The sequence below is a fragment of the Manihot esculenta genome, chromosome 9, assembly GCF_001659605.2.
Source record: "Manihot esculenta cultivar AM560-2 chromosome 9, M.esculenta_v8, whole genome shotgun sequence".
NCBI lineage: Eukaryota > Viridiplantae > Streptophyta > Magnoliopsida > Malpighiales > Euphorbiaceae > Manihot > Manihot esculenta.
Window position 1 is genome coordinate 22,883,874 of NC_035169.2, and position 24,114 is coordinate 22,907,987.

The 24,114-nt window shown below is 42.5% G+C and overlaps 1 protein-coding gene across 1 annotated transcript; it reads left to right on the plus strand.

The window, feature by feature from the left end:
* The first annotated feature begins 22,704 nt into the window (after window positions 1–22,704).
* Window positions 22,705–23,536, plus strand: LOC122724684. Its single transcript, XM_043960406.1, has 2 exons — window positions 22,705–23,205; window positions 23,477–23,536. The coding sequence occupies exons 1-2, from the start codon at window positions 22,830–22,832 to the stop codon at window positions 23,509–23,511; spliced, it is 411 nt and encodes a 136-aa protein (XP_043816341.1). The 5' UTR covers window positions 22,705–22,829; the 3' UTR covers window positions 23,512–23,536.
* Window positions 23,537–24,114: the final 578 nt, after the last annotated feature.

Here is a 24,114-nt window from a genome sequence, read left to right on the forward strand (position 1 = left end):
ATATCTTTCTTGGGTCATGGTATGTCGGAAGGAGAAAAGCGAGGTAGACCCGAGAAGGTTGAAGTTATAGTTGACTAGCCCAGGCCCATTATAGTGACAAAGATCAAGAGCTTTTTGGGTTGGGCAGGTTACCTATTGGAGGTTCATCTAGAACTTCTCTAGAGTTGCCGCTCCTATGGCCAGATGGATCAAGAAGAACTAGAGGGTTGTGTGGTCTTCTCAGTGTGAAGAGAGCTTTGAAGAGCCAAAGGAAATGTTGATGTCAACACCAATGGTGGCTCTGTCCGCTAGTAATGAAGATGTCACAGTGTCCTGTGATGCGTTCTGGGTGGAACTAGATTGTGTGTTAATGTAAAGTGGTAGAATGATTGCTTATGCTTCTAGGTAGCTGAAGAAGCATGAGTTGAATCATCTTACACATGATCTATAGATGGCGATGGTAATCTTTGCACTCAAGATGTGGAGGCAGTACCTGTATAAGGTATGATGACAGATCCTTACAGATTGATAGAGCTTGCAATACATCTTGAGTCAAGGGAGAAGAACATGAGGTATAGGAGATGGGTAAAAACTGCGTGGTGTTTATGACTTCAAGGTTCAGTATATTCGGCTGAGGCAGATATTTCGATAGATGCCCTCAACCGGAAACCACTTGGCAGCTTACCCCATCCCTTAGTACAGTAAGAAGAATGCCAGTAGTCAAAAAGAGAAAAGAATCAGAACTACCGTTGGTCAGCAGGAGAGTTAAGAAGTTGTCCGCAAGAGGCATGTAGAGTTTCAGAAGAGAGAAGAGTTTTGTCAGAGTGAACAGCGGAAGCATGTTGAGGGTCTCGAGAAAGTCGAGGTTTGCTGGAGGTGTCTCCTAAAAAAGAGGGTGATTCGTTATGGGCAGAAAGGTAAATTAGCACTCAAATACATTGGACCCTTTGAAATCCTGCAAAGGATTAGGAATGTATCTCATGAGTTAGATTTGCCCACTTCAATGGAAGAGATCCATCCATTTTTCCATGTTTTCATGGTATATGAGTTTGTGTCGGGTCCGAGTGGGGTTCTTAAATAACCAGAGATGGAGATCGTAGAGGATCTCACCTATGTTGAGCAGCTAGTACGGACCGCAGACACACAAGTCAGAAAGTGTGGAAACAAGGAAATCCCGATGGTGAAAGCCCCTTAGAATCACCTTAAGATGAAAAGTGCACCTGGAAAACCGAGAGTTCCCACTCCAGTGATACCGTGTTTCTTTATAGACTAGGGTTTATGTGTCGTTATGATTGTGCTTATGTTATGTCTTATGCTTTACCTGTTTGTTTGTGGAACATTCGGGGACGAATGTTCTTAAACGGGGGAAGAATGTAATACCCGGCTAGATTCCGGCATCGGAATCCCTACCTTCCGGTGGAATCTCCATTGGAATCTGGGATTTTAAAGATGCTAGAGTCTTCTAGAGGGGTAAAATGTGTTTTCTAAAATGTTTTTACTGATTTCATGGTTTTAAATGAAAAAGAATTGAGTTTTAAAAAGAAAAGGCCAAGGAGGCATTTGCCAGGTTCGGCCGCCGAAGGAGGGTTCGGCCACCGAAAGTGCCTGACTTTCGTCTCTGGAGAGGGACTTTCGGCCGCCGAAGGTGCCGCCGAAAGTGCCCGAGTTTCATCTCTAGAGAGAGGGTTCGGCCGCCCCAGCCTTTTCATGGTTGTTTTTCTATGCATGTTTTGGTGATGTTTTAGGGGATTTTTGGGTAGTTGTTTATGAGTTGTTTAGAGTGTGTTTGGCACCTCATTCGAGTCCACCTGTGTAGGATCGGACCCGAGGAACCGAGGAGGCCATCAGTGTTAGCTGTTGCAGAGTCAGTCCTGCGTCTGCCACAGGTGAGTAGAACTAAACTTAATCTTTTATTTTACGAAATCAAATGTTTAAGCATGTTTCACGCATCATGAATACCATGTATATGTAATAGATTGATTGCACTAGTTACACGAATATGACGCATTGCATTATTTACTGTTGATGTGGATGGACCAAGGCGACCCCAATAGCCCTAGCTATGTTATGTTAATGAAGTCCTAAGGAGCCCCTTGAGGGCCGGGCATAATGAAGTTCTGAGGAGCCCCTTGAGGGCCAGGCATAATGAAGTCCTGAGGAGCCCGAAGGGCCGGGCACCATGTTATGTTACAGATAGAGGGAGTTTTGGTGGTCATGTCCAATCCATGATGTGAATTGTTTGTGCTGTGGTGCATTTCATGAAAGCATGTAATTAATGAATTGTTTTCTTTGTTTCTACTCACTGGGCTTTTTGGCTCACCCCTCTCCCCTAACCCCAGTGTTGCAGGTATGAGGTCGTTCGGGAAGTCTCGAGAGTTAAGGTTATGCTTATGTAATAGATTAGTACTTTTAGTGTGGACATGTAATGTAAACTGAGATAATGAATTGTAAGGTAATGAAAGAGAACGGTATGTAAAGTAAAGTAGAGTTATGTTTATGGATTAGAACTGTGCTTGGCCCTAAGACTTGGTTAGTCCCTTTTTAATACATGATGTATGTTACAGTTTATGTTGAGTTGAGTTGAACTAAACTTATGGCATGTGTTGTTTACCACGCTAGAGTTGTTGATGGGGACCCTAGTAGAGGTCTTATGTTTGTGGTCTGATGCATGCACAGGTTAGGTTCTAGTTCTTTGGATGTGATCCCAGCTTGATATATGTTATGTTGACCCAACTAGAGTTTTGATGAGGGCTCTAGTAGGGGGTTCTTTATGTTTCTAGTTATGTTGCATACAGGTCAAGCTCGGTATTTACATCAGATGTTTAAGTTTTTATGTTTATATTTCATAATGTATGGGATTTGACCAGGTGATGGTATGTATATTTGGCTTGCTACGGGTCCCGGCGGCCTTAAGCCGATCTGGATCCTAGCGCCGGTATCGGTTCAGGTCGTTACAGAGGGGTACCAGTTTCCAGGTCGTTACAATATCTCCACGTTAGGATCACCTATCTTATCCATCTTCATGAGGTAAGTGTAGATCCCTAACTTCTTTCATGTTTTATGAAAGTTTTATGGAGTTTTATGGGTAGAGATGCATGATTAGGTTAAGTAGGGTTATGAGAGTTTTTATGTTAAAGCATGTTTATGTGTTGAGTTGTGATGTTTGATGGGGTTTTAAGTTAGTTTTGGACCCCTTTACGCATGTACTTGAGTGTATGCTTGTTGTTGAGTTGTTGGTTGCATGTATGAGAAAGTTGGGAGGCTGGTTGCATGAGACAGAGCAGGGTTCTGCCTTCCTGGAGAACCCAGGTTCGGCAGCCAAAGGATGTTTCGGCCGCCAAACATGCCTAAGGAGGTGGTTTCGGCTGCCAAAGCTCGCCCCCAAAAGTTTGGGCTTTCGGCTCTTTAGTGGAGTTTCGGCCGCCGAACCTGCCGCCGAAGGTGAGTGAGTTTCGGCTCTGGAGGGACTTTCGGCCGCCGAACCTGCCACCGAAAGTGCCCTGTCCAGCCTTCTTTTGCATGTTTTCCTTGTTCGTTTTAGGATGTTTTAGGGAGTTTTTTGGGGAGTTTTATAGAGATGTTCTTGAGCTAGTTTGGTCCCTCATTTGAGTCCACTTGTGTAGGAACGAACCAGTGGAACCGAAGAGATCAGCAGTGAGCACTGCTTCAGAGTCAGTACAGAGTTAGCCAGAGGTGAGTGGAACTAAACTTAATCTTTCTAATTGAGAAATCAAATGCTTTTAGCATGTTTCATGCACCATGATTATGCAATAGGTTGATTGCATTAGAATTCACTAATAAGTGCATTGCATTATTTATTGTACTTGCGGACGAGCATAGAGTTGGTTTCATTAGCCCTCATAGTAAAGTCCTGAGGAGCCCCATCGCGGGTCGGGTACAGTAAAGTCCTGAGGAGCCCCGAGAGGGCCAGGCACAGTAAAGTCCTGAGGAGCCCCGAGAGGACCGGACACAGAGTACTTTTGTACTATTGATTGTATAATAAAGTCCTAAGGAGCTCCTTCGCGAGCCGGGCACAGAGCAGAGGGATTTTTTATTCAGTCTGTCGGATATGTGATTACTTGTGATGTGATGCATTTCATGTGAGCATGTTTATTAACATGCTTTTACTGTTCTACTCACTGGGCTAGTATAGCTCAACCCTCTCCCCTAACCCCAGTCTTGCAGGTTTAGAGAACAGTGGGAGTTTCAGCAGAGTACAGAAAGAGTAAAGAGTTGTGTAATAGTATAGTTTGGACATGTAACATTGTAAAAGAGATGTTTTAGTATTGTACAGAGTATAGTATTGTGCTTGACCCATATGTTTTGTAAATCCCTTTGTGTATACATGGTCTGTTTATGTAAATGTTTTATTGATGAGTATGAAAACTAGGCTTAGCATATTAAGAGTTTAACCCATCTAGAGCAATGATGAGAGCTCTAGTAAGGGGTTCTGTAGTACAGAGATAGTGCATGCACAGGTTGAGCCTTGGTACAGAGCAAAGTTTTATTTTTTTCACAGAAAATGTATGATCATGTATGGGATTTTACAGGTACACAGAGAGTATAGCAGGCTTGCTACGGGTCCCGGCGACCTTAAGTCGATCTAGATCCTAGCGCCGGTAGCGGTCCGATTTTCGGGTCGTTACAGATTGGTATCAGAGCCCTAGGGTCATATGGTAGGACCAAGAGAGAGTGTCGGGCTCATAGAGGTTATAATAGGTCAAGCACAATAGGAAATCATGTCCACTAGGATAGGATGTGGAGTCCTGTCTATATGATGATGTGAAATGCCATGATTTATGCATGTGCATTGTTGATATGTGATGTATGCTTGAGGGTTCATGTGTTTCCACATGGACCATATGATGCTAATATGTTATGTTATGTGTTGTTTTCCAGAGTTAAGATGAGAGGAACTCGTCGATCTGCACGATTGACTGGAGTCCCACCAGAGAGTGAGGGTACTGATGCTCATCCTCCTGCGTTGCCAAGGGCGATGTCTCAGAGATCAAGCAGGGAGGGTACGTCAAGGGACCCTAGAAGGTTTTTTGATGAGAGCAGAAGAGGAACAGACAGAGGAGGGAGGTCAGATGAAGTGAGGGAGGCTATGGATGTTGACCAGAGAAGAGATGAAAGCATGGGTATGGACAGGTCTGAAGAGGGTATGGGAGAGTCTCAAGGAGGTGCTTAGGCCTCGGGGTTTGGTTATCCACCCCACTATCTACCCTTTCCACAGGGCCCTGGGTATCCGATGGGGGTACGTCGGATTACTCTAGCTTTACCCATATCCTACCTACATGCCTTATATGCCTTATCCTCCTTTTTACCCACCATATCCCATGTATCCACCCTCACCTTTCCATTCAAGTACAGCATATCCTGATCCAGGAGATACAGCACCTCCTCCTCCACCACCAGAACCAGTAGCCCCTGTTGTCCAAGCACCTCAACCTAGCTCATATGGGGGAAGTAAAGTGAAAATGACGGAGTATTTGAAGTTGGATGCTCCCAAATTCAACACGGGAGATGATCCATTTGAGTACCTCAGATCGGTTAAGATGATAACCGATGAGTTAGGAGCTGATGATAGCAGAGCCATTGAGATGGCGGGATTCACACTGAGATGCAAGAAAGCTCGAGAGTGGTTCAAGAATTATGTGGACCCCAGGTTGGACAGCATGTCATGGGAAGAGTTCGCCAATGAATTTGCTGGGTGGGCTTTTCCTGACAGTTCCAAGGAGATGAAAGTCATAGAATTTGAACAGCTGAGACAGACTGAAGAGATGAGTGTTGATGAATACATTGATAAGTTCCTGGAATTGTTACAGTATGTGGGTCAGGCTTATGACACTGACCAGAAGAAGGCAAGGAGGTATACTATGAGACTTCATCCTAGGTATTCCTCCTTGATTCTTCCAGCAAAGAAAGAGAGTTTCCACTCTATAGTGGATGCGGCCAGAAAGATGGAGGCAAGTGCCATCATTCAGGGAACAGTAAAACAGCAAGTGGCACAGTCTTCGAGTTCTAAGACCCCCAGTGCAGCAGCTTCTGGCAGCAAAAAGGGAGAAAAGTTTAAGTCCAGGAAGGGCAAGTTCTGGAGCAAGATCAAGTATGGTCTGGGAATGGGTAGTGGCTCAAGCCCTGGCACAGGCAGTTCAGTTTGTATGAGATGTGGGAGGCCGCACAGAGGAGTTTATCGGTTGGGATCTACAACCTGCTTCAGATGTGGGCAGGAGGGACACATGGCACGGGAGTGTCCTGGAGGAGCCTTTGTGGCACCATCCCAGCAGATGACCTCAGGTAGTGTGGCCCAGCCAGCAGCTCCAGCCATGACTCAGAGCAGTGGCAGAGGTAGAGGGAGAGGGTCAGCCTCTTCTTCAGGGGTAGGTTCCCGAGGTGAAGGTCCATCAGCCCCAGCACGGATCTTCACTATGACACAGCAGGAGGCAGACACATCGAACACAGTGGTGTCAAGTAATCTCATCATTGGGTGTTCTGAGGTGTATGCTTTGATGGACCCCGGTGCTTCTCACACTTTTATTGCTTCGAGAGCCGTGGAGAGATTAGGTCTGATAGTCTCTGAGTTAGAGTGTCCTCTCTGGGTCAGTGGACCCAAATGTGGCCCATCATTGGCAGAGTCAGTCTGTCGCTTCAGTCCAGTGTTCATAGAGGGTAGATGCCTTCTGGCTGACCTTGTGGTTCTAGATTTGACGGATTTTGATGTCATTCTAGGGATGGATTGGCTATCTACACATAGTGCTACCTTGAACTGCAGAGACAAGGTAGTCAGTTTCAGAGACCAGGATGGGTCAGAGTGTGTCTTTAGAGGAGACAGGAGGGGTACACCTAGAGGTTTGATATCAGCACTTCAGGCTCGTGGATTGCTCAGGAAGGGTTGTCAGGGGTTTCTAGCTCATGTGAGAGAGCTAGATAGTCAGGTTAGGGAACCAGCCTCAGTACCAGCAGTCAGAGAATTTCCAGACGTCTTCCCAGACGAGCTTCCAGGACTACCACCTGATAGGGAGATAGAGTTTGAAATAGAATTGCTGCTTGGTACTAGATCGATCTCTATCCCTCCCTACAGTATGGCACCAGTTGAGTTGAAAGAGCTGAAAGAGCAGTTACAATAGTTGGTAGACAAGGGTTTCATCCGCCCAAGTACCTCACCTTGGGATGCTCCAGTGCTGTTTGTAAAGAAGAAGGATGGATCCCTCAGACTTTGTATCGACTACAGACAGTTGAACAAGGTCACTACCAAGAACAAGTATCCCCTACCTAGGATCGATGATCTATTTGACCAGCTAGCTGGAGCAGGTTGTTTTTCTAAAATAGATCTGAGATCCGGATATCATCAGCTGAGAGTTATAGAAGCAGATGTGTCAAAGACGGCATTCAGGACCAGATATGGGCATTATGAGTTCCTAGTAATGCCGTTCGGGTTGACTAATGCCCCTGCAGCATTCATGGACCTCATGAATAGAATTTTCAGACAGTATCTGGATCACTTCGTTATTGTCTTCATTGATGATATCTTAGTGTACTCCAGAAATGCAGAGGAGCATGCCTATCATCTGAGGACAGTTCTGCAAACCCTGAGAGAGCATGGCTTGTATGCCATGTTCTCCAAGTGTGAATTCTGGTTAAGGAGCATCTCATTCTTGGGGCATGTAGTATCAGCAAAGGGAATAGAAGTGGACCCCAAGAATATAGAAGCTGTAGCTAACTAGCTCAGACCCACTACAGTAACAGAGATTAAAAGCTTTTTGGGTCTGGCAAGTTACTACAGGAGGTTCGTTCAGGACTTCTCAAAGATTGCTGCTCCTATGACCAGATTGACTAAGAAGAACCAGAAGTTTGTTTGGTCTGATCAGTGCAAAGACGGTTTTGAAGAGCTAAAGAAGGGGTTAACGTCAGCACCAGTGTTAGCTCTGCCTACCAGTAATGAAGACTTCACAGTGTTCTGTGATGCATCCCGAGTGGGACTGGGTTGTGTTTTGATGCAGAATGACAGGGTGATTGCTTATGCTTCTAGACAGCTGAAGAAGCATGAGTTGAATTACCCCACACATGACCTAGAGATGGCAGCAGTTATCTTTGCACTCAAGATGTGGAGGCATTACCTTTATGGGGTTAAATGCGAGATTTTCACAAATCATAAGAGTTTACAGTACATCTTGAGTCAAAGAGAACTGAATTTGAGGCAGAGAAGGTGGGTAGAACTGCTCAGTGACTATAATTGCAGAATTCAGTGCCATCCGGGTAAGGCGAATGTTGTGGCAGATGCCTTAAGCCGGAAATCACTTGGCAGTTTGTCCCATATAGCAGCAGAGAGGAGACCGGTGGTGATGGAATTTTATAAGCTCATCGACGAAGGGCTACAGCTAGAGTTGTCTGGTATAGGAACTTTGATAGCACAGAGGAGAGTGACACCCGTGTTTCTGAAGCAGGTGGCTCAGAAACAGCATAAGGACCCTGAGTTAGTAAAAATTGCCAGGACTGTTCAGTCAGGCAATAGTGCAGAGTTCAGATTTGACAGCAAAGGGATCCTCCGCTATGGGAATCGACTATGTGTACCAGATGACATAAGTCTGAAAGGAGACATTATGAGGGAAGCTCATAATGCCAAGTACAGTGTTCACCCTGGAGCCACCAAGATGTATCAGGATCTGAAAAGAGTGTATTGGTGGCCAGCTATGAAGAGAGAAGTGGCACAGTTTGTGTCCGCCTGTGAAGTTTGCCAGAGGGTGAAACTGGAACATCAGAAGCCGGCTGGAATACTTAACCCACTATCGATTCTAGAGTGGAAATGGGAGAACATAGCTATGGATTTTGTGGTGGGATTACCGGCGACGTCCAATAGACTAGACTCCATATGGGTGATTGTGGACAGACTGACTAAATCTGCTCACTTCATCCCTGTCAGAAGTGGCTATTCTATGGACAAGTTAGCACATATTTATGTGGAAGAGATAGTAAGGTTGCATGGGGTTCTAGTGTCTATAGTGTCAGATAGAGGACCCCAGTTCACCTCCAGGTTTTGGTGGAGTCTGCAGAGTGCTATGGGCACAAGGTTGGATTTTAGCACTGCTTTCCATCCACAGACTGACGGACAGTCAGAGAGGACCATCCAGACTATAGAGGATATGCTTCGGATGAGTGTGTTAGATTTTGGCGGTTCTTGGAGGCAGCACCTACCTTTGGTGGAGTTTGCCTACAATAACAGCCATCATGCTAGCATCGGGATGGCTCCTTACGAAGCTTTGTATGGGAGGAAGTGCAGATCACCAGTTTACTGGGAAGAAGTGGGAGAAAAGGCTCTTGCAGGGCCGGAGCTAGTAGAGATTACCAGCAGGGTGGTGCCCATTATCAGAGAGAGAATCAGAACTGCTGTGAGCAGACATAAAAGTTATGCAGATGTCCGCAGGAAGCAGATAGAGTTTCAAGAGGGTGATATGGTATTGCTGAAGGTGTCTCCAATGAAAGGAGTGGTTCGATTTGGGAAGAAAAGTAAGCTAGCTCCACGGTATATTGGACCCTTTGAGATCTTGCAAAAGATCGGGAATGTATTGTACAAGCTGGATTTACCTGCTTCTATGGAAAGAATCCACCCGGTGTTCCATGTTTCCATGTTACAGAAGTTCGTATCAGATCCGAGTAAGGTTCTTAGTGAGCCTGATGTAGAGATCCTTGGAGATCTCACCTATGTAGAGCAGCCAGCGCGGATCCTAGACACGCAGATCAGAAAGCTGAGGAACAAGGAAATTCTGATGGTGAAAGTCCTTTGGAACCACCACAATATGGAAGAGTGCACCTAGGAGACACGGGAGTCTATGCTCCAGCAATATCCATATTTGTTTTGAGGTTAGTTTCTCCTCCTTTTTATGTGTTTAGTTATTTGAGGAACATTCGGGGACGAATGTTCTTAAGGGGGGGAGAATGTAATACCCGGCTAGAGTCTGGCATCAGAATTCCTACTGTCCGGTGGAATTTATGATCTCGGAATTCTCTAGAAGGGTAAGAATTATGTTTTTCTAAATTATTTTCCCTAAGTTTTAATGTTTTAAGTGTAAAGAAAATGAGTTTTTAAAAGAAAAGCACTAAGGAAGAAAAGCCAGGTTCGGCCGCCGAAAATGCATGGCTTTGGAATCACGTTTGGCCGCCGAAGGTGGTCTGGCCAGTCACCTATAAAAGGCAACATGTCAGTAAATGGATAAGATTTTTCTTTCCATTTCCACGGACAGAGGTGAGACCATGATCTTCCTTGGGTGATCTTCATATTTTCTCAAATCTTTCAAAGTTTTGACAAGTTTTCATGTTGTTTTGAAGCTTTTGAGCTAAAGACTAAAGTTTTAAAGCTTGGAGACTTTGAGAGCGAGTTTCTCCATATCTCCACGTTAGGATCACCTATCCTCTCGATCTTCAAGAGGTAAGTGTAGATCCCTAACTCCTTTCATGTTTTATGAAAGTTTTATGGAGTTTTATGGGTAGAGATGCATGATTAGGTTAAGTAGGGTTATGAGAGTTTTTGTGTTAAAGCATGCTTATGTGTTGAGTTGTGATGTTTGATGGGGTTTTAAGTTAGTTTTGGACCCCTTTACGCATGTACTTGAGTGTATGCTTGTTGTTGAGTTGTTGATTGCATGTATGAGAAAGTTGGGAGGCTGGTTGCATGAGACAGAGCAGGGTTCTGCCTTCTTGGAGAACCCAGGTTCGGCAGCCGAAGGATGTTTCGGCCGCCGAACATGCCTAAGGAGGTGGTTTTGGCTGCCAAAGCTCGCCCCCGAAAGTTTGGACTTTCAGCTCTGGATTGGAGTTTCAGCCGCCGAATCTGCCGTCGAAGGTGAGTGAGTTTCGGCTCTAGAGGGACTTTCGGCCGTCGAACCTGCCGCCGAAAGTGCCCTGTCCAGCCTTCTTTTGCATGTTTTCCTTGTTCGTTTTAGGATGTTTTAGGGAGTTTTTTGAGGAGTTTTATAGAGATGTTCTTGAGCTAGTTTGGTCCCTCATTTGAGTCCACTTGTGTAGGAACGAACCAGAGGAACCGAAGAGATCAGCAGTGAGCACTGCTTCAGAGTCAGTACAGAGTTAGCCAGAGGTGAGTGGAACTAAACTTAATCTTTCTAATTGAGAAATCAAATGCTTTTAGCATGTTTCATGCACCATGATTATGCAATAGGTTGATTGCATTAGAATTCACTAATATGTGCATTGCATTGCATTATTTATTGTACTTGCGGACGGGCACAGAGTTGGTTTCATTAGCTCTCACAGTAAAGTCCTGAGGAGCCCCATCGCGGGCCGGGCACAGTAAAGTCATGAGGAGCCTCAAGAGGGCTGGGCACAGTAAAGTCCTGAGGAGCCCCGAGAGGGCCGGGCACAGAGTACTTTTGTACTATTGATTGTATAATAAAGTCCTGAGGAGCTCCTTCGCGGGCCAGGCTAATAGGAGCGATTGTCGAAGTCGGCCAAAAATAACCTTCTTAGTTACCTACAATTCACAACTGCAGATAGTGGTGAAGGATCGTATCCACAGAGAATTGATTACCTATTTATTTATCTCAATGAAGACCAATAGAACTAATTGAAAGCACAAGTGAAAGCAAGTTATTGAAAGTAGAACAAAGATAAAGTGCAAGAAAAGTAAAAAGGGGGGTTTTGAGATGATTTGATTAACAACTATGGAAAGCAATTAAAACAGCAAGTAATCTAAAATAAGAGGGAAATCAATATGAGAAAAGTCTAGTTGAAGATATGGATCCACTTCGGTTGTTTGGGTTAATCATTGAAACATGGTTATCTTGATTGAATCAATGGTTGGTTATGGGGGTGGAAGAGGCTTCTCACCACCATGTCTTTCCTTATGAACAAACTGATTAGGGAACGTCCTCTAACCAATTACTAATCAACAAATTGCCAAGGAACGTCCTTGGGCCATAGGCATCAAAACAATTGCCAATTGCATGAAGAACAAGAAAGATCCAAACCCTAGCTACTCAAACGCATGAGATGTTGCTAGATCATACAATTTCTTGGTTTTGACACCAAGTGTTCTATGGACAGAATATTTCCAGCAATTACGGACTAACAAATATCCTAATCCAACAATCAATTAACTTTACAATCAAGAATCAAGTGGCCAATTTGATCAAAACAGCAAAGCAACCTTAGAATTAAGCATCAATTGCATGAATATTGAATAAAATCAAAGACAAAAGTTTCTGTTCAGATCTCACAACCCTTTAAACAACCTTAGTTTCAACCAAACTTCAACTAGAAAGAAGGTTTCAGCCACTCATGGCTGAACCAAAACAGAAAATAAAAGAAAAGAAGAAGAAAAGATGAAGAACTAGGTGAAGAGAGAGCCTTGGAGAGGCTTGCCGAATTCTTGGAGAAGAGGTGGAACCAAATCTATCTTCTTATCTTCTTGAAGCCTTTAAATAGATCTTAAGAGGCTCCTTAGGGTTGGTGGCAGTCCATGAGTCTTTTAGAGGCTGTCCAAAGTGCCCTTGGTCCCATATGTGCCTTCTTTGTGCATGGGTGAAGGCAAAAACGAGATGCATATGAATGGAGGCAAGTGGGGGCTCTTTGGTCTTTTCAATTGCTGCTCAAGGTCTTCAAGATGTTGCCTAAAGAGTTAAGAGGCTGCCCATGCACTAATAAGGAAGGTGAAGCCTCCTTTTGAATTTTGAATGTGCATGATACTAAGTGGAAAACATGTGATCTTTGGATTTGGCTTCCTTAATAAGCTTAATCTTGAAATCCAATATTTGAATGTGAACCTTGAAGATTTGGATCTTAAAATACTTCCCTTGTTTGGCTCCTCAAATATGGCAACTTGGGATATGGCTTCTTGAATAAGGTAAGTGTGCATTGGAGTGCATTTTTGGCTGCCTAAAGTGAGTTTCGGAGGCTGGACTTTCGGCTCTGGACACAAGGTTCGGCGGCCGAAGGTGCCACCGAAGGTGGTCGACTTTCGTCTCTGGAGTCCTCTTTCGGCCGCCTAAGGTTGCCGCCGAAGGTGACTGATTTTTGGCTTCCGAAAGTTGCCTCCGAAGGTTGCTTCTCTAGTTTTGGCTTCTTTTGGCATTTTTAAGAGCATTTTCTCCAAATTGTTTCTTCACACCTAATACTTGCAAAACATGATTAAAACCACAAAATTAGGTAGAATAGGTGCAAACAAACATCAATAAGATCATGAAAATATGGACTAAAATATGCTCTATCAAATACCCCCACACTTAAGCTTTTGCTTGTCCTCAAGCAAACAAACATAGTCAAATAAGCTTCCTTTGCTCTAGATCCTTATTTCCACTTAAGCTCATACTCAAGACACCTATTTTAAATCATTGCAGTGAAGAATATATGCATGAAGATTACTTACCTCCTTTCCTTGTTTCCCTTTGCTTACCATGGCTAGGATTTGTTTTCCTTAGGAGAGACATGCACATTATGTTAAGACTTTTTCTAGCTTTTGGATTGACTTGCCCTTACCTTGAAGTACTTTATTCAGGCTTTTTCCACTTTGATTTTGCTTGAAAAGATCACCAATCTTTTGACGTGAAGGTACATATTTGTGATACCCACTCCCAGTTACTCAGTTGATCACCTTTCCAAGTGGCTACTAGCTCTTTTCATAGTCTTTTTGACCATTGGAATATTTTCTTATTTTGTGCTTTTGAGGGCTTTGCCTTTGCTGAATTTTCTTTCTCTCAATGATTTGGGCAAATCAACACCAATTGCTAAAGCAATTCATGTTAAGTTCATTCACACAATTTCAATTTATTCTCAACCAATTGAGGGTCATCAATATATTTTTCACCATGGCAAACTCAAAGATTCAATTTAAAAAGTAATTCTCAAACATGAATATAACTCACTGCAATTATTCAACATAAGTTTAAAGAGTTATCACATCAATGGGGTCATGGAAAGAAAAGCTCATCCAACATAGTTCATCAGTTTGAGTAGAGCAAAACAAAAAGAAGAAGAAGGTTGTGGTTGTGTGTGTTTTATTGAAAGCATAAATTAATTAAAATTCAACTGTGGCTAAGGAACTTAAAACCGAAAGGAAAAAGAAAAAAATTTTGGAATCTGAAAGCATGAAAAATCGTAGAAGAAGAGAAGAGAAGAAGAAGAAAGGGAGAAGGAGAAGGAAGAAGCTATATGCACCCCCACACTTAAATTATGCATTGTCCTCAATGTAAAAGAAGAGAGAAGGGGAGAAGAGAAGAGCGAAGAGAACAAAAGAAACTGAGTACTTCCTTGGGGTGTGGTGTGCTTGGCATGATCCTCTAGGCAGAAGGATGTTGTAGTGGAATTTCTTCCACCACTTGTACTGCGAACCCTTCAAAGTATGGTTTCAGACGATGTCCATCCACCTTGAAGATTTTTCCAGTTTCTATGCTTCGGATGTCTATAGCTCCATGTGGGTATGCATGTTCTACAATGAATGGTCCAATCCACCTAGACCGTAGCTTTCCTAGGAACAGTTTCAGACGAGAGTCAAAGAGTAAGACTTTATCACCAACCTCAAATTGTTTTCTTGAAAGATGATTGTCATGGGAGGCTTTGGTCTTTGTTTTGTAGTTCCAAGAGTTCTCATATGCATCTCGTCTTATTTCCTCAAGCTCTTACAGTTGTAACTTACGATGGTGTCTAGCTTCTTTGAGGTCCATGTTGCAATTCTTTACCCAATATGCCTTGTGCTCAAGCTCAACTGGGAGGTGACAAGCTTTCCCATAGACAAGTCTATAAGGAGACATGCCTATGGGAGTCTTGTAGGCTATTATGTAGGCCCATAAGGCAACCTCTAATCTTAAGCTCCAATCCTTTCGGTTGGGAGAAACTGTGTTTCCAAGGATGGCTTTGATTTCTCTGTTGGACACTTCAGCTTGTCCATTCGTCTGAGGGTGGTAGGCTGTGGATGTTCTGTGGATGACATTGTATTTTTTGAGAAGGCTTTCCACTACCCTATTGCAAAAATGGGTCCCTCTATCACTGATGATTGCTTTTGGTACTCCATGTCTGGCAAAGATGTTGGTCTTGACAAAGTCTACCACTGCCTTGGCATCATCAGTTTTAGTTGCTCTAGCCTCCACCCACTTGGATACATAATCCACTGCAAGGATGATATAAGTGTATCCAAAGGATGGTGGGAATGGTCCCATGAAGTCTATGCCCCAAACATCAAATACCTCATAGACCATGATGGGGTTCTGTGGCATTTGATTTCTTTTGCTCAGATTTCCGGTCTGTTGACACCTGGCACATGTCCTGCAAAATAGAAAAGCATCTCAAAACATGGTGGGCCAAAATAGGCCACTTTCAAGTATCTTGTGAGCAGTTTTCCTTGGACCAAAGTGTCCTCCACAACTATATGAATGACAAAAAGTAAGTACAGAGGCTATTTCTTGATCAGGAATGCATCTCCTTATCATTTGGTCAGCACAATGTTTCCACAAATATAGCTCATCCCAAACATAGTATTTGGCACCCTTTTTTATTTTATCTTTAGTGTGCTTGGGCATGTCAGAAGGTAAGTTACCTGTGGCCAAGTGCTCATCAGACTGAGCAAGGAAGATTTGTTCAAGGAGGTCTTCCTTGGTTTCTTTAGATTCAGGAAGGTATTGTTCTGAGCTTGTCTGCAAATAAGGTGGGGTGAAAGAGCTTGCTTGTGATGGAGCCTGCTGGGAGAGGTTCGGAGGCCGAAAAGTGTCTGAGTTCGGCGGCCGAATTTCTTCAGTTTGCGGAATGAGCTTTGGCGATGGATTCGGCTTTCGCAAGTCAGTGGGGTTCGGCAGCCGGAAGATGTTCGGCGGCCGAAGGACATCTTCTTTCTGCGCAATGTTTGGCTCAAGAGGTGTAACAGAATCTGGTTCCTTCGGGGTAGTAGGGTTCGGCGGCCGAAAGTGGTCTATGTTCGGCAGCCGAATGTCTTCTGTCTGCTTGATCTCAATTTGCTGAATGTTGCAGATTGTTTCTTTTAGTTTCAGGTCTTCAATCCTGCAAAGATCATCATCTAGAATAGAATCTTGATTTTCATCAAACACATCTTGACTCAAACAATCAATAATATCAAGACCATAAACAGGGGACATATCATGAGGATATTTCATGGCATCATAGACATTGTACTTAATTACTTCCCCTTCAAATTCCATGGTAAGAGTATCATCATGCACATCAATTTTAGTTCTAGCAGTACTCAAGAAAGGACGTCCAAGAAGAATGTCAGAACTAGTATTGCAACTATCTTCCTTAGTATCAATCACATAAAAATCAGCAGGAAAGACAAGTTCATCTACTTCGACTAAGACATCTTCAAGAACACCTACGGGGTGTACCACAGATCTATCAGCCAATTGTATCACAACTCTTGTTTCTTTTAGTGCACATGCATTGAGAGATTTATAGATGGAGAGAGGCATGACATTAATAGATGCACCAAGATCACACATGGCTTTCTTGATACCAACATTCCCAATTTTGCAAGAGATAGCAAACATACCTTTGTCCTTGCATTTGGTAGGGAGTTCTCTTTTAATAATAGCAGTAACTACCTCACCTACACTTACTTTTTCTCTTTCAGCAAGCCTCCTTCTATTGGTGCAAAGCTCCTTCAGAAATTTGGCATACCTAGGAATTTGCTTGACAACGTCTAGTAGTGGTATGTTGATCTCCACTTTTCTGAAAGTCTCAAGAATCTCCTTTTCCTCTTTTTCTTTTTGCATTTTTTCAAATCTTTTCGGGAAAGGAGGGATGTGAAAGCTTACCTTTGGATCAGTCTTGTGCGCATGAGGTGGTTCTGATTGAGATGGAGAGGCTTCAGGTGGTCTTGGTTCTTTTTCTTGCTCATGATTAGTATCTTGAAGCTCTTTGCCACTTCTCAAAGTAATAGCACTAACATTCTGTCTAGGGTTGGTTTCAGTTTGAGAAGGGAGCTTACCTTGGGATTCAGTTCTGCCGATGGATGCAGCCAGTTGGCCTATCTCTTGTTGCACGCCTTGCATGGTATTGACCATTGTTTCCATCATTGTTTGCATGATCTTTTCAAGGTTCTGATTTGGATTTGAAGGTGCTGGTTGGACTTGATTTCTTTGGTAATTTTGGTAATTCTGATCATTGTTGGGCTTCCCATAGCTAAAATTGGGGTGGTCTCTCCAACCTGGATTGTATGTATTGGAATATAGATCATATCTGGGTTGGTTGTTGTACCTCCCAATTGCATTGACTTGCTGATTGTCTTCTTGGAGGGTAGGACATTGATCAGTGGGGTGTCCTACATATGAGCAGATCCCACATGGCCTAGGAGGCTGGGGTGCTTGAATCTGTTGCACAACTTCTATAGCAATATTTTTCATAACAAATGTTAGTTCAAACATAGTGGGAAAACTTACCTCATTGGCCCTTTGCAGTTGCCTTTCTTCTCCATACTGCCTAGATGAGGCTGCAAGAGTAGATATCAACTCTTTCATCTCCCTTGGTGACTTGTCTAGGATAGATCCTCCACAGGCTACATTTATGAGTTTCCTTTCTGATGGAATCAATCCTCCATAGAAGAACTGAATGAGGGCTTTGTCTGACATATCATGTTGTGGACAACCTGTACATAGTCTTTCAAACCTTTCCCAATAATCATATAAGTCCTCAGTTGGTCTTTGCCTTATGCTAGTGATTTCTCTTATTATGCCAATTGATTTAGATGGTGGGAAGTATTTGTCCAAAAAGGCTTGGACCATATCATCCCAAGACGTTATAAATCCAGGTGGCAAATAAAATAACCAATCCTTAGCATGGTCATCTAATGAAAAAGGGAAGGCTCTTAGTTTAACATGATCTTCAGAGATCCCTTGAGGTCTCATGGATGAGCAAATAATTTTAAATTCTTTTAAGTGCTTATGTGGATTTTCATTTTCTCTGCCTCTAAACTTAGGATGAATATTTATCAAACCTGTCTTGAGTTCAAAGGGAACTGTAAGAGGTGGATAGGTGATGCAAAGTGGAGCATAATCACCTATAGGAGTTGCTAACTCCCTCATGGTTCTTTCCCTTTGTGCTTGTGGCCTATTTGCTGGATTTTCTTGAATTATCTGGCCTTGGACAGCATGTCCGTTATGGGCAGCAGCTGGTGCTTGAGGTTCTGCCATTGGCACGCAACTTGGTTGCTGGAGTGTAGGACTTTCGGCGGCCGAAGGTTGGGCAGAATGTTCTTCAGGCGCAGAAACTTGCTTTCTAAGCCTTTTTGAGAGTGCGTTCAATTTCTGGATCAAAGGGCAGAGTGTCCCTACTTTCAGATCTGGTCATGAAAGAAAAATAAACAAACAAGTGAAATCAATTCTCCGGCAACGGCGCCAATTTTTGATAGGAGCGGTTGTCGAAGCCGGCCAAAAATAACCTTCTTGGTTACCTACAATTCACAACTGCAGATAGTGGTGAAGGATCGTATTGATAGGAGCGGTTGTCGAAGCCGGTCAAAAATAACCTTCATGGTTACCTACAATTTACAACTGCAGATAGTGGTGAAGGATCGTATCCACAGAGAATTGATTACCTATTTATTTATCTCAATCAAGACCAATAGAACTAATTGAAAGCACAAGTGAAAGCAAGTAATCAAAGAGAAATAGAAACAAGTGCAAGGAAAGTAAAAAGGGGGGTTTTGAGATTGATTTGTCTAACAACTATTGAAAGCAATTAAAACAGCAAGTAATTAAAATAAAACAAGAAATCAATATGAGAAAAGGTCTAGTTGAAGATATGGATCCACTTTGGTTATTTGGGTTGATCATTGAAACATGGTTATCTTGATTGATTCAATAGGTTGGTTATGGGGGTGGAAGAGGCTTCTCACCACCATGTCTTTCCTTATGAACAAACTGATTAGGGAATGTCCTCTAATCAATTACTAATCAACAAATTGCCAAGGAACGTCCTTGTGCTAAAGGCATCAAAACAATTGCCAATTGCATGAAGAACAAGAAAGATCCAAACCCTAACTACTCAAACGCATGAGATGATGTTAGATCATACAATTCCTTGGGTTTTTACACCAAGTGTTCTATGGACAGAATATTTCCAGCAATTACGGACTAATAAATATCCTAATCCAACAATTAATTTGTAACGACCCGAAAATCAGACCGCTACCGGCGCTAGAATCCAGATCGGCTTAAGGCCGCCGGGACCCGTAGCATGCCAAACATACATCCTGTGAACCTGTTTAATCCCATACATGATCAACATCATACATAAAAATTTGAACTTTTCTTTCATTCATTCTCTCATACACCAAACTCAACCTGTGCATGCACTAAACATAAACATAACCATAAACATTGACCCCTCTTTGGGATCTCATCCATGCCCCAATGGGTGACATAACATGTGATAGAGCATAATTTAGTCCATTTTATATTAATATTGTTGATGAATATTTACATGATTTCTGCTTAATTTAGTGCTCTTGGCATTATTTTGCAGAAAATGGTGTAAAAGGACACTTTGGAGAAAATACCCCTAAAACTGCCTTATTTGGAGCAAAAGAGAGCAAGCCTGCCAAGTTGAAATCAAGTCAAGCTAAATATGGAAAGTTCTAAATAAGGAAAGTGGCAAAGAAGGAAAGAACATTAAGCCAAAGCCATTTGAAATTCGAATTTCAAATCAGCAAGTTGCCTTTTCCTTATTCAAGAAGCCATATCTCAAGTTGCCATAATTGAAGAGGCAAAAAAGGAAAGTATTTTGAAATTCAAATCTCCAAGATTCATATTCAGATATTGGATTTCAAGATCCATCTCATTCAAGAAGCCAAATCTTGAAGATCACATGTTTCCCATTTCATGCCATGCACATTCAAAATTCAAAATTCAAAAGGAGGCTCCACCTTCCTTATTAGTGCATGGGCAGCCTCTTGACTCTTTAGGCAACATCTTGAAGATCTTGGGCAGTAATTAAAAGACCAAAGAGCCCCCACTTGCAATTCAAAACATGCTCAACGTTTTTGCCTTAACCCATGCACAAAGAAGGCACATATGGGACCAAGGGCACTTTGGACAACCTCTAAAAGACTCATGGATTGCTACCAAACCTTAGGCAGCCTCTCAACACCTATTTAAAGGCCTCAAGAACACAAGAAGAGAGACAATTCAACTCTCCAAATTCGGCCAAGCAAGGGCAGCCACACTCCAAGGGGCTTCTACCCTCAATTTTGGTTCTTCTTTCTTCTTTTCTTTAATTTTCTGTTTTGGTTCAGCCATGAGTGGCTGAAACCTTCTTTCTAGTTGAAGTTTGGTTGAAACTAAGGTTGTTTAAAAGGTTGTGAGATCTGAACATAAAGTGTTTGCTTTTGATTTATTCAATATTCATGCAATTGCGCTTTGATTCCAAGATTGCTTTGTTGTTTTGATCAAATTGGCCACTTGATTCTTGATTGCAAAGTTAATTGATTGTTGGATTGGGATATTTGTTAGTCCGTAATTGCTGGAAATATTCTTTCCATAAAACACTTGGTGTAAAAACCCAAGAAATTGTATGATCTAGCAACACCTCATGCGTTTGAGTAGCTAGGGTTTGGATCTTTCTTGTTCTTCATGAAATTGGCAATTGTTTTGATGCCTTTGGCCCAAGGACGTTCCTTGGTAATTTGTTGATTAGTAATTGGTTAGAGGACATTCCCTAATCAGTTTGTTCATAAGGAAAGACATGGTGGTGAGAAGCGTCTTCCACCCCCATAACCAACCTATTGATTCAATCAAGATAACCATGTTTCAATGATCAACCAAAACAACCAAAGTGGATCCATATCTTCAACTAGACTTTTCTCATATTGATTTCCTCTTTTATTTTAATTACTTGCTGTTTTATTTGCTTTCAATAGTTGTTAGACAAATCAATCTCAAAACCCCCCCCCCCTTTTTACTTTTATTGCACTTTACTTTAATTCAGCTTTTAGTTACTTGCTTTCCATTGTGTTTTCAATTAGTTCTCTTGGTCTTGATTGAGAAAAATAAATAGGTAATCAATTCTCTGTGGATTCGATCCTTCACCACTATCTACAGTTGTAAATTGTAGGTAACCAAGAAGGTTATTTTTGACCGGCTTCGACAACCGCACTCTAAAAAATTGACGGCGTTGCCGGGGAATTGATTTTACTTGTTTATTTTTCTTTCATTACCAGATCTGCCACCCTTAACAATGCTACTGAGCAATTACCTTCAGCACCTACTGTCAAGACTGCTGTTCCGAGAAATAGAACCAGCTGCTGTCCAAAAGGCAGCCATAAACACTGCTGCTCAAACAACACCTGCTGAATTTGTTGCTATCCAAAAAACAGCATATGCAGAAATTACAGAACAAGCATTACCTGCTGTCCAGGAGATAGCACACACAGAAATTACCTCAACAGAACCAGAATCTGCTACACCAGAATCTGCAGAACCAGCCCTTGCAAACACAGCTGCAGAAATTGCCCAAACAGCCGCTGAAATGGCTGAATTTCATGTGCAACATGCTGCCCCTATTCAAAGACCAGCTGGACCTGCTGTACATGCTGATATTGAACCAGAAAATCCAACCAAGAGGGCACCAATACCAAGAGAAAGAACATTGAGAGAGTTGGCAGCCCCTGTTGATGATCAAGCGCTATGGTGCATCACTTACCCACCTTTGACAGCCCCTTTTGAGCTCAAAACAGGTTTGATACATCTACTACCTAAATTTAGAGGTTTGGAGCATGAAAATCCACATAAGCACTTGAAAGAATTTCATTTTGTTTGTTCATCCATGGGACCACAAGGCATATTTGAAGAGCATGTTAAATTAAGAGCATTCCCATTCTCACTTGATGATTATGCCAAAGATTGATTATTTTACTTGCCACCTGGATCAATCACTTCTTGGGAAGGTATGGTAAGAGCCTTTCTGAATAAATATTTTCCAACTTCTAAAATAATAGGCATAAGAAGGGAGATTAGTTGCATTAATCAAGAAGAAACTGAAGATTTGTATGATTACTGGGAAAGATTTAATAGATTGTGTACAAATTGTCCTCAACATGACATTTCAGAAAGATCACTCATAGAATTCTTCTGTGGAGGTTTGCTACCATCCGAAAGGAAATTCATTGATGTAGCATGTAGAGGTTCAATTAAAGATAGCACACCTCAAGCAATTAGAGAGTTGATTTCAAAACTTGCAGTAGCATCTAGACAATATGGAGATGAAAAGCAATTGCAAAAAGGAGTCAATGAGGTAGGTATATCTGTTCTCACTTCTCAAATTTCTGAACTAACCTCTGCTTTGAAAAGTCTTGTTATAGGTCAAGCTCAACAACTTCAACAAATACATTCATTTGAAGGACCCTATGGACAACCAAGACATGATCCTTACCTTGACACCTACAATCCATGTTGGGGAGACCATCCGAATTTTGGCTATGCTAGGGCTAACAACTACCAGGACTATCAAGGATATCAAGTCCAACCAGCACCTCTAAATTCCACCCAGCACCTTGAAAAAATGATGGAGTCCATGGTAAGTGCTTTACAAAACCTCGAACAGCGGATTGCCACCGCGGAAAATGCAAACATATTGAGAAGAGAGGAAGAGTTTCAAGATGATGAGGAAGATGATGAAAGTTCGCAAGTACAAGAACAAGCTACTGAAGAGGCACAACCAGAAAACTGTTTATCCAAACAAACTGATCAAACAGAGCCTGTTAATAATTTAGATATCATTGATTGTTTGAGTGAAAATGTTTTTTTTTTGTAAATCAAGATGATATACTAAATGATGATCTTTGCAGGAATGAGAGCCAGAAAGAGTCGAAACTTAAGGAAATAGTTTGCAGCATCCACCAGATGAACTACAAACCATTACAGGAAGTACAGAAACCAGTTGCACCACTTCAGAATGGAGTACAGACCACCCCTGCGCAAGAAGAGGCATCTGAAAGCCTCTCAGGCGCGCCCATTCAGCTTCCCATGCAAATTAGCTCTCTTCTGCCTCCCTTTCAGCCAAGTCCTGCGCAAAAGGAAGCTTCTGAATCTAGTTCTGCGCCATCTCCTTTGCAGTCAAGTCTTGCACAGAAGGAGACTTCTGAAACCACCTCTGCGCAGACACCTTTGCAACATCTCTCAGAATCTGAAGAATATAAGAATGACCACCTTGAACAAATCTTCCTTGCCCAATCTGATGAGCCATGGTACGCAGACATGGTAAACTACTTAGCCACAGGTAATTTGCCTTCTGACATGCCAAAGCACACCAAAGATAAGATAAAGAAAGATGCCAAATACTATGTTTGGGATGAACCATATTTGTGGAAACATTGTGCTGACCAAATGATAAGGAGATGTATTCCCGACCAAGAAATAGCTTCAATACTCATTTTTTGTCACTCATATAGTTGTGGTGGACACTTTGGTCCTAGAAAAACTACTCATAAGATACTTGAAAGTGGTCTGTTTTGGCCCACTATTTTTCGAGATGCTTTTATGTTTTGCAGATCATGTGCTAGGTGTCAACAAACTGGAAATCTGAGCAAAAGAAATCAAATGCCACAGAACCCCATCATGGTCTATGAGGTGTTTGATGTGTGGGGCATAGACTTCATGGGCCCATTCCCACCATCCTTTGGATACACCTACATCATCCTTGCAGTGGATTATGTATCCAAATGGGTGGAAGCTAGAGCAACAAAGACTGATGATGCCAAGGCCATAGTAGACTTTATGAAGACCCATATCTTTGCCAGACATGGAGTACCAAAGGCAATCATCAGTGATAGAGGGACCCATTTTTGTAACAAGGTAGTGGAAAGCCTCCTCAGGAAACACAATGTGATCCATAGAACATCCACAGCCTACCACCCTCAGACAAATGGGCAAGCTGAAGTATCCAATAGAGAAATCAAGGCCATCCTTGAGAAAACAGTCTCCCCTAACCGAAAAGATTGGAGTGCCAGACTAGAAGATGCTTTATGGGCCTACCGAACAGCTTACAAGACTCCCATAGGTATATCCCCTTACCGATTGGTCTATGGGAAAGCTTGTCACCTTCCAGTCGAGCTTGAACACAAGGCATATTGGGCTGTAAAGAATTGCAACATGGATCTCAAGGAAGCTGGACACCACCACAAATTGC